The sequence below is a fragment of the Motacilla alba genome, chromosome 8, assembly GCF_015832195.1.
Source record: "Motacilla alba alba isolate MOTALB_02 chromosome 8, Motacilla_alba_V1.0_pri, whole genome shotgun sequence".
NCBI lineage: Eukaryota > Metazoa > Chordata > Aves > Passeriformes > Motacillidae > Motacilla > Motacilla alba.
Window position 1 is genome coordinate 30,619,633 of NC_052023.1, and position 16,636 is coordinate 30,636,268.

Below are 16,636 nucleotides of genomic sequence, written 5' to 3' on the forward strand. Positions count from 1 at the left end.
TCCTCCCTACAGACCTGCTGGACCTCATCACCTCCTCCCCAAGCTCACAGGACATCTTTGTTGGGATGAAAACTTCCATAGGAGAGATGCTACTTGTTCAAGGAGCCCAGAAGGTGGACACAAGGTTTGAAGCAGTACAACCAGGTTGGGCTTTGCCTGGAAGAAGGTTTGGCACGGTCCTTGGCAGGATCTGGGAGGCTCTCCCTGGCATGGCACACTGCTGGCCAGGGCTGGCATGTTCCTGTTTTCTTTCTCTTTTCCACCACTCATCAGCAGGAGACGGGGCTCAGAAAGGGGAGGTGTCACAAGGTATGGGTTGTCCTCGTTATAAAACATCCCCATGGGAGGAAGCACCCACACAGCCTGAGGAGGATGAAGCATCCCTTGCAAGTCCTGGGGATCTAACCTAGATCAGTCCACCTTGTGCCCTTGCCAAGCACCCTGTGGGCAGCAGGATGAGCCCAGGTGGCACTGGGAGCTGCAGAGCACTTGGCTCAGCATTCACAGCTCCAGACACTGATGGCACCTAGGTCTGAGCTTCAGCTCAGGCAGGATATCTCCCTGTGGAGATATCCCAGCTCAGCCACATCCCAGCAAGACCCCAAGGGGCAGCACCACCTTGTCAAAAGGACCTGGTTGGACCCTTATGAACAATCCTAAATCCTGCATCCACATCTAGGTGTTACACAGGCCTTCTCCAGGAGCCACCCTGAGCCAGGACAAGTGGCAGCAGGTGCTGTTGTCTGAGGAGCTAAGGAAGGAAAGGGCAGGCTGATGCCATGGAAAGCACCCCAAATTCAGCTTCCTCCTGCCTTTTGATTCATGGAATCGAGGCAGTGACACGGAACTCTCTCCTGCCTGGCCCAGGGCCGAGCTCTGAAAACAAAGCACTTCCAAATGACAGGATGGCCATATCTTTCCAACTTCCCATCCATCTTTCCCAATTCTTCACAATAAAAGCCCTGTTGTCCTCAATCACTGAATGTGGAGCGATATAGCAGCAGGCAGCACACTCCTGATTCTGCTCCCTCCTTGCCAAAACAGTTCTATTACTGTCACCACTGGCACAAGCAGCCACACAGGGAGGGGACTGCCACCTTCCCAAAGCTTGTGTCTGTGGAAAGGGGATGTGATCCCACCTGGGATGGACTTGCCCATGAAGGAATCGTCCACACTCCCACCATCCCAAGCTAGCTAAGCCCTTCCCCACCAGACCAGGCTTCTCCACACACAACACCCTCAGGCCGACATATTTCAGGCAAGGAGGTGTCCAACACCCATCCCATTAGCTCTAGGAAAAGGGGTGATTTTCTTTTCCAACCTTATCTTTTGACCACTAGCTACAGTGAAATGCTTTCAACCAGTGAGCCCACAGGCAAGAGAAGACACCTGAGTGCCAACCATGAGCATGGGAAAAGTGAAAACATGGAGTGACCCCAGCCCAGTGACGCTGGGCACGCTGGCAAAGTAGGAGCAGGGATGGGCACGGAAACAGGTCCCCAGAGAGATAGCCAGGAGAGGCAGCCAGGGAGAGCCTGTGGGATCTGGAATGTATTTAACCCAGGCAGGAAGAAGAGCCAGGAAAGATACATCCAAGGCATTTAAAAAGCTACTCAGTGAAATTAATGGTTGCTACGTTCGAGGCAAACCCAAAGAGAGAGGCTGCAGAGCTCCCGGCTGCTGGTTCAAACCTCGCTGCCAGCCAGGCACGGAGCAGCTCCCTTGTGCTTGGGGAGGGGGGCCAGACTCCAAAAGTTTTCCTCTGAGGCTCAACACAAGTGAGTATTTCCCTGCATGGCCCCAGCAAAGTCCTCTCCCTGCACCCCACCTCTGGCCGCACGCTCCAGCCGATCGCGGCGCTTGGCCCAGCGCCACCAGCCTATTTGGGATCTTTTGTATCATTTTCCTGAAAGTCTGCAAGCAATTAGCACTGGCTTAAGAGACAAACAGCGTGTTAGTGGGGCGGGGCAGCAGCTCCCCAGGCACCAGGCACATTTGCCTAGATGAGAAGTGTGGGAACAGTGCAGAGCGTCCGTCTGTCCGCCCCGGCGCAGCCCAGCATCCCGCACTGCTCCCTGCCACAGCCACTGTTCCCGTAGGAGGGACACCCAGGTGGGAAAAACCCAACTGCAGCAGCGTGGAAGCCCTGCTCAGAGGGGCCTGGGGGGCTCAGCACCACCTGGCGACAACATCTGGTTGAAAGCACAAGGACAATGCACATCTGTCACACCCCTGCACAGGACCACGCTCCTGCTGCACCTCCAGCGAGTGGGTGAACAGATATCACCAAGCCAAGGAATGGTTTGAGCTGGAAGGGACCTTAAAGACATCTCATTCCAACCTGCCATGGACAGGGACAACTCCCACTAGGCAAGGGTGCTCAGAGCCCCATCCAACCTGGCTGAGCAATCTCTCTCCAAAGCACTGACCTAAGCACGAGGTCACTGCCAAAAGTGATTCCCCAAGCCCCACTGGCCCAGTTTCTCCAGGAGCTGAGCCTGGGTTATCACATCCAGAGTTGTGTGAGACATCAACCCCATGGAAACCAGCCCCCATAGCTCCAGCTGCGCCAGGTTTTGTGTTCCAAGAGGAAAAGAACCTCCCAAGGGACAGCAGGAACATCTGGCTGAACTGAGGGATATTTTATCCCCACTCTTTACTTCTGCCAAGCAAGCATCCTCCCAGTCGGGGCCTCTGGACAACCCTCTATCAGTGCTTTGTTTTCTCCCACATCAGATGAATAATTACAAAACCTCTCAGCCACCCAAAATGCAAAGTAGCCCTCACCTCCCTCCAGGCCAAGTAATGAGAGCCCATCTCCCTCCAGCCTTCTCCTCCTCCTCTTCCATCTGGCTTCTCCTGAAGGATCATTAGGGAGCCGATAAAAATAGGTTTTCTTATTGATTTATCTCCTTTACCCAATGCTCTCTCCCCTGCACCATTGACTTGTTTCCTTAGCAACTGGCTGATCCCTGTGCACGCTACACCTGCAGCTCCATGCTTTCTTCAGGAGGTCTTTGAGGCAGGGACAGTGACCCCAGGCCATGGGGGCACCCCCCAGACCACCTGGAGCAGGAGCTCGTTGGCGGGTCTGTCAGAAAGATCTTCCTGCTCTGACCTTCCTCTTCACCTTCCTTACCCGCCAGAAGCCCAGGCCAGCCTACTCAGAATACCCACCTGGCTAAGGCAGGGAGTGAGCCCAGCTCCAGTCCCTGAGGGATTTATGGGCTTATGGTGCTGGGTCTATGGGTTTATGGTGCTGATGGGACATTGACGCAATCTCCGCAGGAGGCTGGGTACAAAATAAATCCCTCCCCATATGCAGGCAAGGACAGGAGCTATGGAGAGATCTCCTCCACCCCTTCCCAGTCCCTTCTCTCCACTCCTGGGCAGGAAGGTGAGGAAGGAGCAGAGGAGCCAGAGGAGTGAGGCCTTGGGGAATCCTACCTTCCAGCGCCACCAAAAGAGCAGGAGCAACTTGAGCCCTGTCCACACCTGCATCATCCAAGTTTTCCAACATCTAGAAAGTCATGTCTCTATTTCCCACCTCTCCCCATGCCTCCCTGGGGATCTGCTGCTCCAAGGGGCTTTCCCTGCTCCTCATGTCAATGAGAAAAAGTTCCTACACCTGTGGACTTCATCTTGCGGGTCCCAATCCCAGCACTACTGCCTGTCACACGGACATGGCATGACAGGACCAAAGATCCACATCTTCAGTATCCACTCTCAGGATGCCCCAATCATCCTCCTCTCAGCTCCACACCCCAGCAGGAAAGAGAGCACTTTCTCTCCAAGGCTGTTTTCACAAAATCACAGAATGGTTTGGGTTGGAAGGGGCATTAAAGTCATCTGGTTCCAACACTCTGCCATGGGCAGGGATACCTTCCACTAGACCAGGTTGCTCAGAGCCCCATCCTATCAGACATTGAACAATTCCAGGAAGTTCACAACCTCTCTGGGCAAGTGAGGTTTTTGGTTTCCAAGAAAAAAAACGAAAATGCCAAGTAGAGCAAAGTCTATGAGTGGCCCTAATTCAACTCTGGGATTCTCTATCCCCACAGTGCCTCCCTGGCTTGTCCCTGATGACACAAGGGATTTTCCTCCACTGATAAGACTATGCACAGAGTTGTGGCCTCTCCTGGCTCTCTCTATCCCTGTGTCCTGGCACCCAGTGCTCCCAGCCCACCCCTGCTGGGGGGGATTGACAGAAAGCAACATGCAGACCCCAAATCCTCCCACTTGGAACCTGAGCCAACTGCTGTGTGCCTGCTACACAGAGGCTCAAGAGAGTGAACATTGGCTTGGGATGTGCTTGTGTCCTGGAGCACCCAGCCTGCCTCAATCCCACTACACAGAAACAGGAGACCACCCTCCCTTTCTGCAGTCACAGCTGTTGCTGCTTTTACAGCTCCAAAATGCAGTGGTGTGGTTTCCATCAAGGGTTAAACCGAAGGCAGTGGCTGCCAGGAGTCCAACGGGGCAGAGCTGCCCACACTGCTGCTGCTCCCGTAGGGATGCAGGATGCAGGATGTGGGATGCCTGCCTGCCACGTGCAAACAGCTCCATGGAGAAGCATCTCCTTCTCCCCCACCTCACCCTGGAAATCAAATCTCTCTCCTCTCCTCCTCCTTTTTTTTTTTTTTTTTTTAACAAGAAAGGACCACATCATGTGATTTTCCTGCCTTAACATCAGTTTTTTAACTTTGGTTGCCACAGCAACAGAATGCAACTTGGCATCACCATGACAACAGCTGCCTCTGTTTAAATTCACCATCTGACAGGCAGCCTCGCTCTCCCCGGCTGTCAAAAAGATGGACCTGCCATTACACCTACTCGCCCCTCCCAAAAAAAAACGCTTCTAAAATCTGATGAATGGAGGGCACAGAAAACAGGCTGGGAGCAGGGGGAGGGGTAAATGTTCTTGGGGAGGGCAAGGACGGAGCTGCCCAAGGATGGCACAGCATGGCGCAGGTTCTTCCCTTGGGAAGGGGAGACTTGCTGGAATTTTGGCCGGGGAAGAGCCAAGGCAGAGGAGATGCTTGGCCAGGTGGGGTGTGACATCACCAGGGTCCCCGAGGGGCACTGCCTACACAGCATCAGGTCACAGGGAGAGTCATGGTGAGCAAAACAGCTCAGCCACTCACGGGTGTGCTTCCCACAGAGCAAAATCCCCCTGGCTGTTGGGATGGGGCTCTGAGGGCACTCCAACTGCTCCAGGCCAGCCCAACACCAGATTCAACCCCCAAAGGGGATGAGATAGGTGAAATCCCTCAGCACAGAGAACATGGACATCCTCTTCCCCTGCCACACTGGGGGTAGGTGCAGTGGACAGCCTGCAGCCAGATACTGTCCTTAGGGACACAGCCGGGGACACAGCCAGAGCCACACAATGTCATCTGGCCTTCCTGGGGCGGGAGAGGGATCTTATCCAGGTCAAATGTGATTAAGTGGATGAGGAACAGAGCAGATATAGATGAGCTGCAGCCCATCTCGTATACTAACTGAATTGGAGCCTTCCAGGCAGCCAAACAAATGAAATCAGGGTGAAAGGCCTGGCCATTGGCAGGAGGAGAGCAAGCAAGAGGACAAGGCTGTGTTTCCCAAGGAGAAGAGAAGGAGATGTTCCCTTACAGCCAAAACAGCAGCTGCCCTGTGGTTTGGGCAGGACCAGTTTTAAAAGAGCAGCTCCAGTGGAGGTTTCCAGTGAGCTTTCCAGTGAGGAACTCAGCAAAGGCTTGCCTCCCATGGAGCTGCATTCCAATCCCAGTTGCTTGTATTTCTCCTCCTTCTCCTCCATGCATCATCCCTATTTACACTGGGAAGCCAAACTGCAGAGGCTGCTGGTTATAATTACACAGTTACCCAGCAGATATCCAGGCCTGAATCACCAGATATTTTTAGCCCTATTACCTAGTCAACCAGAGCTGGATGAAGAAGAGCCTCCACTCCACCCTGCACTCCTCTCCAGTCCCTTTGGCTTTCCTCGGTGCTGTGCCCACCCTGACCCACAGCACCAGGACTGATACCCTCCCAGGGTCAGCAGCTTCTACTGACCATGGCCAAGATCCAGTGCTCTCCTCCCCAAAATGCTCTGGCCCAGGAGCGGTGCCATGGGATCCAGGCCAGGCAGCTGAGGTGCTCACATGGTTTTCCTGGCCCTGCCAAAAGGCACCAGCTGCCTGTGCCATGCTACAACTACAAAGATGGGAACAACTGGCCTGGCCAGCCTAACCAAACTCATCACCAAAAGGCCTTGCTTGCTTCCAAGCCCTCAAAACTACAGCAGTGCAGTGAAACACCCAGGGTGGATGCGTTTTTCTGGGAAAGAGATGGCAGCGGGGCGGGGGATAGGCAGGAATACTGAGCTCCCGCGCCTGGAGCACGCCTGTTCCCAGCACTCACATGGGAATATGTCACTTACTTCTGGAAAAAAAAAAAAACCAAAACCACAAAATGAGCCCATCTCCGTCATGCATTGCAAATTCCAGGGGAGAATAATGCTGGGGAGTTCTGCTCATGTGGTGGTGGTGGTGGAGCTCCAGTCTCTAGGAGACAGCGGCTGTCTGAAGATGATACATCACGCCGGCACGGGACCCCAGCCCACGCCGGGAGTGCTAGGCCAGTGGCAGCACCCCAGCTTCTTCTGGCTCCCAACAAAAGCTGGAGGGACGAGAGCCCTCCCACATCATGCTGGAAAAGCACATGAATAATTTGGTATATTCTGGAAAAGCAGGCAGCTGGCCTGACCCCTGCCCTGCAGGGCTCTGCGCTGAGCCGCCACGGCCCCGAGCTCGCCACCGCACAAGTGCTCCTGCAGCCGCCCACCCCACTCCTGGCACTGCCAGGAGGAGCAGATTTGGGGATGCCGGGGGAATTCAGCCCCTCCAAGCCAGCCCTTCACAGCCAGGTCACCCCCTCAAGCCTGGAGCTGTCACAGCTCCCCAGGCAGGACCGATTCCTGCCTGGCAGAGGCTTGACCTGACATGTCGGAGCTGCAAAGGGACAATTCCCTTGCCATGCTCTGCAGTACTTGTGACCTGTCCTGCATCCCTGGGCCTCACCAGAGGCTTTCCCCCATGGTACCTGTTGCACCAAACCAAGGCATTGCTGCCTGGCACCAGAGAAAGCTCTCCTGTGCCCACCAGAGGATCCAGGAACTCCACCAACAAGTTGGAGGGAGAGAAAGCGGCGGCAGCAGGAGCTGCATGGAATCACTGCTGCAGAACACGGCACGGGGAGGCTCCTACAGCTACAGCGTGGCCACGCTGAAGTTTTCAGGCTCAGATCCTCCGCCGGGGCAAAGTCCTGGAGGTGTCTCATGGGGCGGCAGGCAGCAAGCCCAGGTTGAGGGATGTGGTGCTGGGCAGCAGCCAAGGTACCCAGGGGCACCCACAGGGAGGGTAGGAGGAGAGAGAGGTGCATGGGGAGGTATGAAAGGAAGGAGGAACAGGGGAAGGAGTGGGAGAGATCTGCACCCTGCACCCTGCATTACGAGAGGGGTCCCTGTGATAAAATCGTGGCTCCCCATGCCAGCATCCCCAAAAAAGGCCATGGGGCACAGCCAGAGGCTTCCAACATCCTTCCCTCTGCCGCAGGGAGGGGGCAACCAGTTCCCAGAGCCACCATGGGGGACCGGGGGCTGCAGGGCGAGGACAGCTGTGCCCCCGCCAGGCACAATCTGCAGCAAAGAGGGCACGCACAGGAGGGACAGAGCCACCACCCAGCAGGGACTGGAGATCCATGGGGCTCCCAGGTGGCTCAGGGTGGGGTGGGGTGACAAAACTCCACAAGACATTGAGGCTCAGAGAAAAGGCCACTACTTCCCACCTCCCCAGGTACACACACAGAGCATCCCAAAGCACGCAGGGATCAGAGCACCCGTCCCTAATAGCATGGGGAGCTAATAAATCCAAGCCTCAGGAGGGGCTGGGGGACTCCCGCGAGGGGAGAAAGGGCTCAGCTCCTGTCAGGAGCAGGCAAGGAGCCGAGGACAGGAGGGGGAGCAGCAACAGGGCGAGGAGAGCATCCCCAGGGGCCGGGGCATCCCTCTGGGCACACCTTACCTGCCCGATAGTGCCACACACACGTGTCCTGTGCAGCCCCCGAGGCAAATCCGGGCAGCCCAGCTGGGGGCTCACGGGGGCTGCAGAAAGGATATGGCCAGTCGATGAGCTTCTTGGCGTATTTCCTGACTATGTTCTCTTCCCCAAAGAGAAAGAGCGATCTGTTGACGGTGAAGCAGTTCTGCCGGACAGGGATGGGATTGTACAGAGCCATAGTCCGGGCTCTCTGCGCTTTGGTTTGCTTGAAGGCTCCCGGGCTCCCTCCCGCAGGGGCAGGAGCTCCTTGCCGGCTCCGGTTCTGCTCGGAGCCCCCATCTCCGGAGCCCAGCCTGCCGGCCACTGCCTCCCCAAAGCGAGCCATCCTGGAAGAAAACACACAGGTGAGCCAAAGCAGCAGCACCGAGGCGGCGGCAGGGCGGGGGGGGGGGGAGGGTGGGAAAGAAGAGGGAGGGGGTTGCGGGGCGCAGTCCCAACCACAGCCCCCTCCTCCTCTCCGGGTGATGCTCAGCTCCGTCTCTCCTCTATCCCTCCGGGGGAGCGGGGACCCGCGTGGAGGAGAGGCGGCAGCGTGCGGCACCGGCTCGGCACGGGGGGCACCGAGCCTCCGGCCCCCCCAGAACGGCCACCCGGGCAGCGGGGCGGGCAGCGAGCCCTCCTCCTCCTCCTCCTCCTCCGTGCCCAGCGGAGGCCGCAGCCGCTCAGTCCCTAGGCACCTTCCCCCACGAAGCAAGGGGTTAAACCCAGCCACATCCTCCCCACCGCTGTGCCTGAGAGCCCAAAGCAGCCCCTTTGAAACCCCCAGCCCCGCCGCAAGGCGAGCAGAGAGCTCAGCAAGGGCAGGGAGCCGAGTCCTTGCAGCCACTCCGCGGCAAAGGAAGACACAATTCGGAACAGCACCCAGCGCAGCCGCGGCCGGGGGAACAGGTTGCAGCGTGGTCCAGCCTAGTTGGAGCCAAGTGTCCAACTCCTTCCTCCCGACTCCATCTTCAGCATCCTGCGGGAGCCTGGACGCCCATCTGCCGGCTCGCAGGGGCAGCGGGCAGGGGCGGAGGGCTGAGCCCCCGGGCGGGCACCTGCGGTGGGCAGGGATGCCCAGCCCTTCGCTGCCAGGGCAGAAGCACGCTTCCTGCGGCGGCGTCGGCTTCCCGCAGGAGCCGGGCCACAAAATTAAAGGCTGCCGCGCCTCTGCAGCTCGGGGACAGCTCTCTTTAATGAAGTCAGTGGCAACACAGGCGCACACCAGCGCGCACACACGCGCAACACGCCCGGCTCGCTGCCTCGCTCCATCCAGCGCGTTCTTTTGGCAAGCACGGGAGCTGCCGCAAAGGAAAATCAGAGGCGAGGGGTGGGTCTGAAGGGAACAAAGGCAATGGGGGAGCCCTCACCCTGCCAGAAGCGCGCTCACACTCTCCCCCACCCCCCCACCCCCCGCCCTGGTTGCAGAGGGCTTTCCAGCACACGGGTGCTCCTAGGTAAGTGGCTAAATTGGGGTCCGGGGGGGGGCTCCCCGCCCTGCATCTCCCCCAGCCCACCTCAGCCCGCACCGAGCTTCTCTCCCTAGCTACACCATCATCATCATCCTCTCCCCATCCCTGGGACACTTCGAGGCTGCCAGAGCCGCCCGATGCCAGCGAGTGCCCGGGGAGTGCCCTTCTGCTCACTCGCATACAGATGAGTCTCCACACCTCGGTTTTTCGTCCTTTTGACACACGATGTTATCTGGAAAAAGCAGCTCATCCAAGAGGTGTAAACAACCCGGGCTGGATGTGCCCCTGCAGGAGCTTCCGTGAGGGTGGGGGGTGACCCTGCTCCCCCGCTCCAGGCATCCCACTAAGGGCAGGGGAGTGGGGACACTGCTGGTGCTGCAGCCATACGTGTGCCAAGGTCACCCAGGGTCCCCTGGGATTGTGCTGGGCTGTGCCCCGGTGTGGGGGCTGCCCACCCACCCACCCACCTTTGGGGAACCCACCCTGCCCTCCTGGCGCACACAGGGTACCCTCAGCCCCCCAGGGATGTCCCCAAGTCCTCTTGGCACAGCAGGGCACAGCACACAACACACCCTGCAAGCTGTTCACACGCAGGGTCTCCCACCCCTCCCGCTGAGCCCTGAGGCCACAGAGCTCCCCAGGGCCTTTGACACTCTCCAGCTGCATTTCCCACACCCATGGCTCCAGCCAGCAGCACAAGACATCCAGTGTCCCTGTCATGCTCTTCCCTCATCCACCCTACCCCACCAACAACCTGCTCTGCAAGCACAGTGCCTGCTGCCCTGTCCCCCACACCTGCTGTGTGGCAGCCTGGACTGCTTGAAGCATTTAAATTTTAAAAAATAAACAAATAAAGCTCCTAATCATATAAATTTTAGCTCGTTTGGGCCAGGGGCTTCTCCCTCCGTGCAGCCTGGCAACACCTGACCAGGGACTTCCCCACTCTGCAGGCACTACGGTGGCTGAAGGACCACAGGGTTTGTTTTTTGGCAATGGGTGCATTGCCAGGAGCCCTTGGGCTGTCTGGGTGAGAAGAGGAAGGACCAGATCCTCCTCAGCAAGATAACAGAGGAGCGTTTGCAAAAAGAGTTGTGGGATCACTGTCCCAACCTCAGCCAGCACAGAGAGCCCACCAGCTCTCTGTGACACCCAGCCCTTCTCAACTCTCTCCTTCCAATTGTCTTTATAATCAAAGTGGGTTATCTGGGGGGTGTACAACAAGCCCCTGGTTACCTCGCAACCATCCTACAGCACAGAGTGGAGCAGATACTCAGATCCCTCCCAAAACACTTCCCAGGTCACCAGCCAGCCACAGTGACCCTGGCTTTTCATTCTACTAACATCAGGCAAGGAGGTGGCCACAGCAGCTACCAGCTAATTACAGTCCCTTCCATCCAGTCCAGGCAAGACACTGCCCTAAACTAATCAATTATTATTTGTAGTTCACCCCACTTCCTCATCTTCCTTCTCCTCCTCCCCCACCACCAACGCTGCTCTTGCCACCCTTCAGCCCTTTAAGGCACTGTTAATTAAGCCCGAGGCTGGGCTGATTGCCAAGAGCAGATCCTCAGCCTTGCAGAACTCCTGCTCCTGCTGCCCCCAGCCCTCTCCCATCCCTGCCTGCACGGCAAGGCCTCACCCAGCTGAAATGCAGGCTCTGTGTGGTATCCACACCCCCAGGAGGATGGGGACGGCTGCACCCAGCACTGCCCCTGCATCCCCTGCTTGGCTCAGGGCAAGGGGTGAGGGGGAGGAAGGCAGCCTTCCTCCTCCATTCCCTGAAAGCAGGGATGCAGCCCTTACCTGGACACCTCTGTTGGGGCACTGGGCTGTCCCCTGAACCCAGAGCTGGCTCTCACCTCTGCAGCGCACTCATTGCTGCAGAGCAGAGCTCAGGATGACCCTGCTGGGAGCCTCTCTCCTGCTCAGATGGTGCTAAAGGATGGGATGTTTATGAGAAAGCAGCTCCTTAAGAGAAGATTGAAAGCCAAAAGGAAATTAAAAAAAAAAAAAAAGTCTCTGGCTATGCCAAAAGATGCAGGCTCTGTTTCCCAGGATGTTTATTGCCATCCTCATCTTGACCCTCACCCAGCACGCTAGGATTTGTGAGTCAGGGAGAAGTGTGGCTGATGCCCACATGATTCAACGTGGTACAGGGATTCAGAGCCAGCTCTGTGGGGCTGTTTGGGTTTTTGTCAGGGGAGGAAATGCGAGAAGACAGGGAACAGCAGGTGCCAGGACAGGAAGGGGCTTGGGATGAGCTCGGTTTTACAGAGACAGGCTAACACTCCTCTGGTCTCCAGCAAGCTCTGAGGAGGACCAGCTGAGGGACCTGATGGGGGGGGGGGGGCTCAGCCTGGAGAAAAGGAGGCCTAGGAGAGACCTTATTGCTCCTGAAAGGAGGCTGCAGCAAGGTGAGGTTTGGTCTCTTCTGTTAAGCAACAAGTGACAGGACAAGAGGAAACAGCTTCCAGTCACACCAGGGGATGTTCAGGCTGGATTTTAGGGAAGGTGCCTTGTCCAAAAATGTTGTCTAGCCCTGGAACAGGCAGCCCAGGGAAGTGGTGGAGTCACCAGCCCCAGAAGAATTTGAAAGATGTGCACATGTAGCACTTGGGGACACGCCTGAGAGGTGGCCTCGGCAGAGCTGGGTTGGTGATTGGACTCAATGAGTTTAAAAGCCTTTTCCAATCCAAATGATCCCACAGTTCTGTGATTCTCACACCAATACTGCCAATTCAAGTCCCCTCCTTGCTCTTCCCCCATCTCTCCCAGCCACCCCAGCACGGCCGGACATCCCCGGGGACACGGGCTTGTCCCCTCCCGGGCATCCTGAGCCCCGGTGTCGCATCCCCCCCCGCCTCCCCCTCCGCGGGGCCGCTGCCGCTCCGGCATTGCCATCTAGTGGCAGCTGTCCCCTCCTTGGGCCACCCTAGCCTCGGGCTTCCCCTCGGCCGGGCCCTTCCCGAGGGACGCTCGGATCAGATGCGAACCCCCCCGAGCAGTTCCCGCATGCCTTTGTGCAGCCATCGGAGCACCCCGAAATCTCCTATCTGTGCATTGCTGGGTGAAGGCACCCCAACCCCCCCCCAAACCAAAACCAAAACAAAACAAACAAAAACCCTCCTCCAAAACAAAAACAACAACAACAAAACAAAAACAAATAAAAACAAACAAAAAACCCCACAAAAAACAAAAAAAACCCACCAAAACAAAAAAATAAGAAAAAACACAAAAAAACCCCACAAAAAACTCACAACAAACAAACAAACCAAAAGAAAATTTAAAATAACAATACGCAAAAAAACCCCAAACAATCAAAACCCCCAAACAAACAAACTAAACCAAAAAAAGCCCAAACAACCAAAAAAAAAAAGGCAAAAAAACCTCCCCAGGAAATAGTGTTAAAAGCATCCTCTGCCAAGCCCTGGGATGCTCAGAAAGCCAGAGCTGCTCCTCAGCTTGGAGGGAGCACCAGGCAGGGAAGAAGTCCTTGAGTAGAGCTTGAGAGTTGGGGCTGTTCAGCCTGGAGAAGAGAAGGTTCTAGGGAGAGTTTAGAGCCCCTTCCAGTGCCTAAAGGGACTCCGAGAGCTGGAGAAGGACCTTGGACAATGGCCTGGAGTGAAAGGACAAGGGGGAATGGCTTCAAACTGACAGAGGGCAGGGTGAAATGGGATACTGGGAAGAAATTCTTGACTGTCAGGATGGGGACAGGTTGCCCAGAGAAGCTGTGGCTGCCCCATCCCTGGAAATGTCCAAGGTTGGATGGGGCTTGGAATAACGTGGTCTAGGGGAGGGTGTCTCTGTCTATGGCAGAGGGGTTGGAGCAAATGATCTTTGAGGTGCCTTCAAATTTAGGCCATTCTATAATTCTAATACAGGGTCTGAAGAGGGAGGACAGGCTCCCCTTCCATGACTGATATTCCCAGGAGATCTGATGGACTGCACTCATCTTAGAAAGTGCCTTTTGGCATCATGATTTATTTTTTAAATATGGCTATGCTGAGACGAAAAAAATAAAATTTAAAAAAAAAAAAAGGATCAAATGAGAACCATCTCCAGTGTGCTCTGGCCAAATTCCAAATTGGGACTGAGTAGCTGTGACTCAGAAGTGTGTTTATAACCATGCAGGAATGCAAGGTTTTTTCCAGGAATAGTTTCATTACCTGCTGGATTAGGAGGAGGATGAGGATGCAAAGGAGAAGTTCTGCTGAGCCCAGCACCTCTGCAGCAGCAGAGACACAGAATCCCTGGGCTGGAACACTCCAGCCTCTGCCTGATGCTCATCTGTGCAGATGTTGGCAGCTGTGGCACAGGCCAGGACAGTCCTGATGGCATTTCTTGTGCCAGCAAAGCCCTGCAGATGCTCTGCAGCACATCACAGAGCAAGGCAGCTCTCACCCACCCAGGGAAAGTGGTTCCTCTCTGCCACATGGTCCCACTTTTTTCCAACAACCTCAGCAGGATGATTCTTCTTCAGCCCTGACAGAGATGGGCACCACCATCCTCACAACCACCAGGACATGTTCCCAACACCAACCCAGTGCTGGAATTCTCTGGGATTTCTCCACTGAGGGGTCAGAGGGCTGGGAGAGAATGGAGAGCCAGCAAATCTCACACCAGGCTGTGAATTCGGTACTTCCTCTCCTGCCCTGGGCTGCAGCAGCCACTCAATGTCACACAGCAGCTGTGGCAGGAGAACTTGGATGTGTGAGGCTGGAAGTGGAATTATCTGTGTGCTGCCATGAAACATCCCCATGTCCACAGACACTGCTGCTTTAATCACCAGGACCCATGAGTCCAGTCTTGACATCTTCAAAATCAATAGGACAATAATCTTGTAAAGCTCTCTTTTGCTGGGATAAAGGAATAATTCTCTGGGAAAGGAGATTTTGGTGGCTGTATCTCCCCCCAGACAAGCTTTTTCAGGTGATGGAGACACAGAAGAAGCAGTGCCAGAACAGCTCTCACCCAGGCTTCCCCCTGCAGCCCCTTCCCAAGACTCCAGCTGCAGCACACCTTGCTTTCCCACCCCTTTCCTGACCTCTCTTCAGGTGTCTGCCTAAGACAATCCAGCCCAGAGCATCCCTGGTCCCACCTCTTAAAATGCCTGCCAGTTCTCAGTTTTGCTGAACAAAACACAACACAAACCTGAAGCAAAATGCCACACAAACACGAGTGCAGCAGGTCCCACTCAAGGTTCCCAAACCCACAACATCCTACCAGAACCCATCAGGGCCTCCAGCTACCCTAGGGGTGAGAGGCCAGGGCTGATTAGCCCTGGGAGCATCCATCCCTTCCTCTCCTCCCCTGCATGCAGATGCTTCACAGTGAGCTGTGGTGACATCTTTCTGTGCAAGCAAAGAGGACACATGTTAATGGTGTCTTTGATGTCATGATGATTTTTTTTTAATTTTTTTTTGTGGTTTTAACATGCATATTTGTAAATTTTTAAGTTTCATAATTTAGCATAGTTTTGTATTTTGTTAAGCTAAAAAAACAAACATCTTAAAAACTTCGCAGTTAGAAGCTAGAAAGTGTTATACTATTTTGAAAAATTAAATTTCTCTTAAAATACATCTTATAAATTAAGATTAAACTCATTTAAGGGAGATGTGGCCCCACACTACACTGCTGCAGGGCAGCTCATGCATCAGAGCCACTGATACAGCAAAATATTGTTGCATCTTGAATTAAAGGTGGATTTAGCAACCAAATGGTGGGATCACAGAATGGATTAGGTTGAGAAGGACCTTTAAAGGCCATCTAGTCCAGTTCCCAATCTTCAACCTTTAAATGATGGCAGGCTGGGAGAAGATCAAAGGACAGCAAAGGAACCTGCAGTCCTGGGCACTTATGGGGACACAGCAGGGAAGTGCATTCAGCCCCACACAACCCACAGGAGCTGATTTTGGTGCTCACTCTGTCCCTGTGAAGCTCAGTGCCTGCACCAACCCACCCCCACGGGCTGCTCAGCACTTTGCACTCCCCAAAAACACCCAACCAAAATCCAGAGCCACCTTTGTGGGTGCATGGCAGTACACAAAGAAGCTCAGGGGGGCTGCTGACACCTCAAGCAGAGGCAGGTGAGACCCATCATCCCAAAACTGCTGAGAAAAGGGACAGCATTGCAGGGATGCTTCCCCCAGCCTGACACTGCCCAGTCTCCCCTTTCCTACCCAAACACCCCACTCTGAGAGCTCCTGGCAGTGCAGAGCTCCTCAGGCTAACCATGCCTTAACCCAGGAGGCTTTGTGGCTCAATTGAAGGGCCCTGGAATAATCAGCCATTAATAAATTGGCTGGAGTGCCCTGCTGCTTTATTTAGCTTTGCCAGCCCAGGCTCTAATTAGCATTTGCAGTCACATCCTGGCTGCTCTGGGCAGGCGTGCAGCAATCCCCCCTCTCAGGGAACAGCTGTCCACCCTCCCCTCTTTGCGATCACATTAAAGAGAATTTCCATGCCTGCTTCCAACCCCCAAATCCCTCCACAGAACCTATCCCCTCAGCCAAAAGCTGTGGAGCATCCCAGGCTCACACTGGCAGGAGGTGAGATCACACCTCTCCACCCCTCTCCATCTCACACAGGTCCAGCTTTGGGCAAGGCACTTCCAGAGAGGTCCACTTGAGAAGATCCAGTGGGGGGAAAATAGGGATATTTCAGAATGGCCCTGCTCAAAATACTGGGACTGAGCAGCATGGAGAAAGGGAGAGCAAAGAGATGAGGAACGGACGGAGCAGAGACCCGGGGGGAGATTCCCCTTCTTGCCACCAAAGAACCAGACACCAAGCTGCCAAATTTCACATGTGTGCGGGAACAAGCTCAAAATACTTCCTCAGAGCCATCCATAGACAGCCAACAGCAGCAAACTTATTTCTAGCCTGTCAAAGCATTGGAGAAGGATTTCTAAAAGCATTTTTTCAACCGCTGCACTACCCAAAGCAAAAGAAATCCCCCAGCATCCTCATGAACCCTCTGACACAGCAGTGTTAACTCCTGCAAAGCCAGCAGGAGATTTTCTTCTCCCTTATACCCTTTTTCTTCTCCTCTTCACCCCTCCAAGAGGCAGGTCCATGCCTGAGGAGC

At 55.2% G+C, this 16,636-nt stretch overlaps 1 protein-coding gene across 8 annotated transcripts in view; it reads right to left on the reverse strand.

The window, feature by feature from the left end:
* The window catches only part of CACNA1E (calcium voltage-gated channel subunit alpha1 E), a 109,533-nt gene that overhangs the window by 82,252 nt on the left and 10,645 nt on the right, over nucleotides 1-16,636 (reverse strand). For 7 of the 8 annotated variants that reach the window (XR_005257816.1, XM_038144572.1, XM_038144568.1 and 4 more), the window contains exon 2: nucleotides 8,159-8,425. Coding sequence is in view for 7 of the 8 variants with exons in the window: in XM_038144572.1 (XP_038000500.1) it covers nucleotides 8,159-8,425 (267 nt within the window). In the remaining variant the exon portion in view is untranslated. Of the gene's footprint in view, nucleotides 1-8,158; nucleotides 8,426-8,960; nucleotides 9,367-16,636 lie in introns of those variants that run through there. The other variant, XM_038144571.1, reaches the window with a different exon arrangement.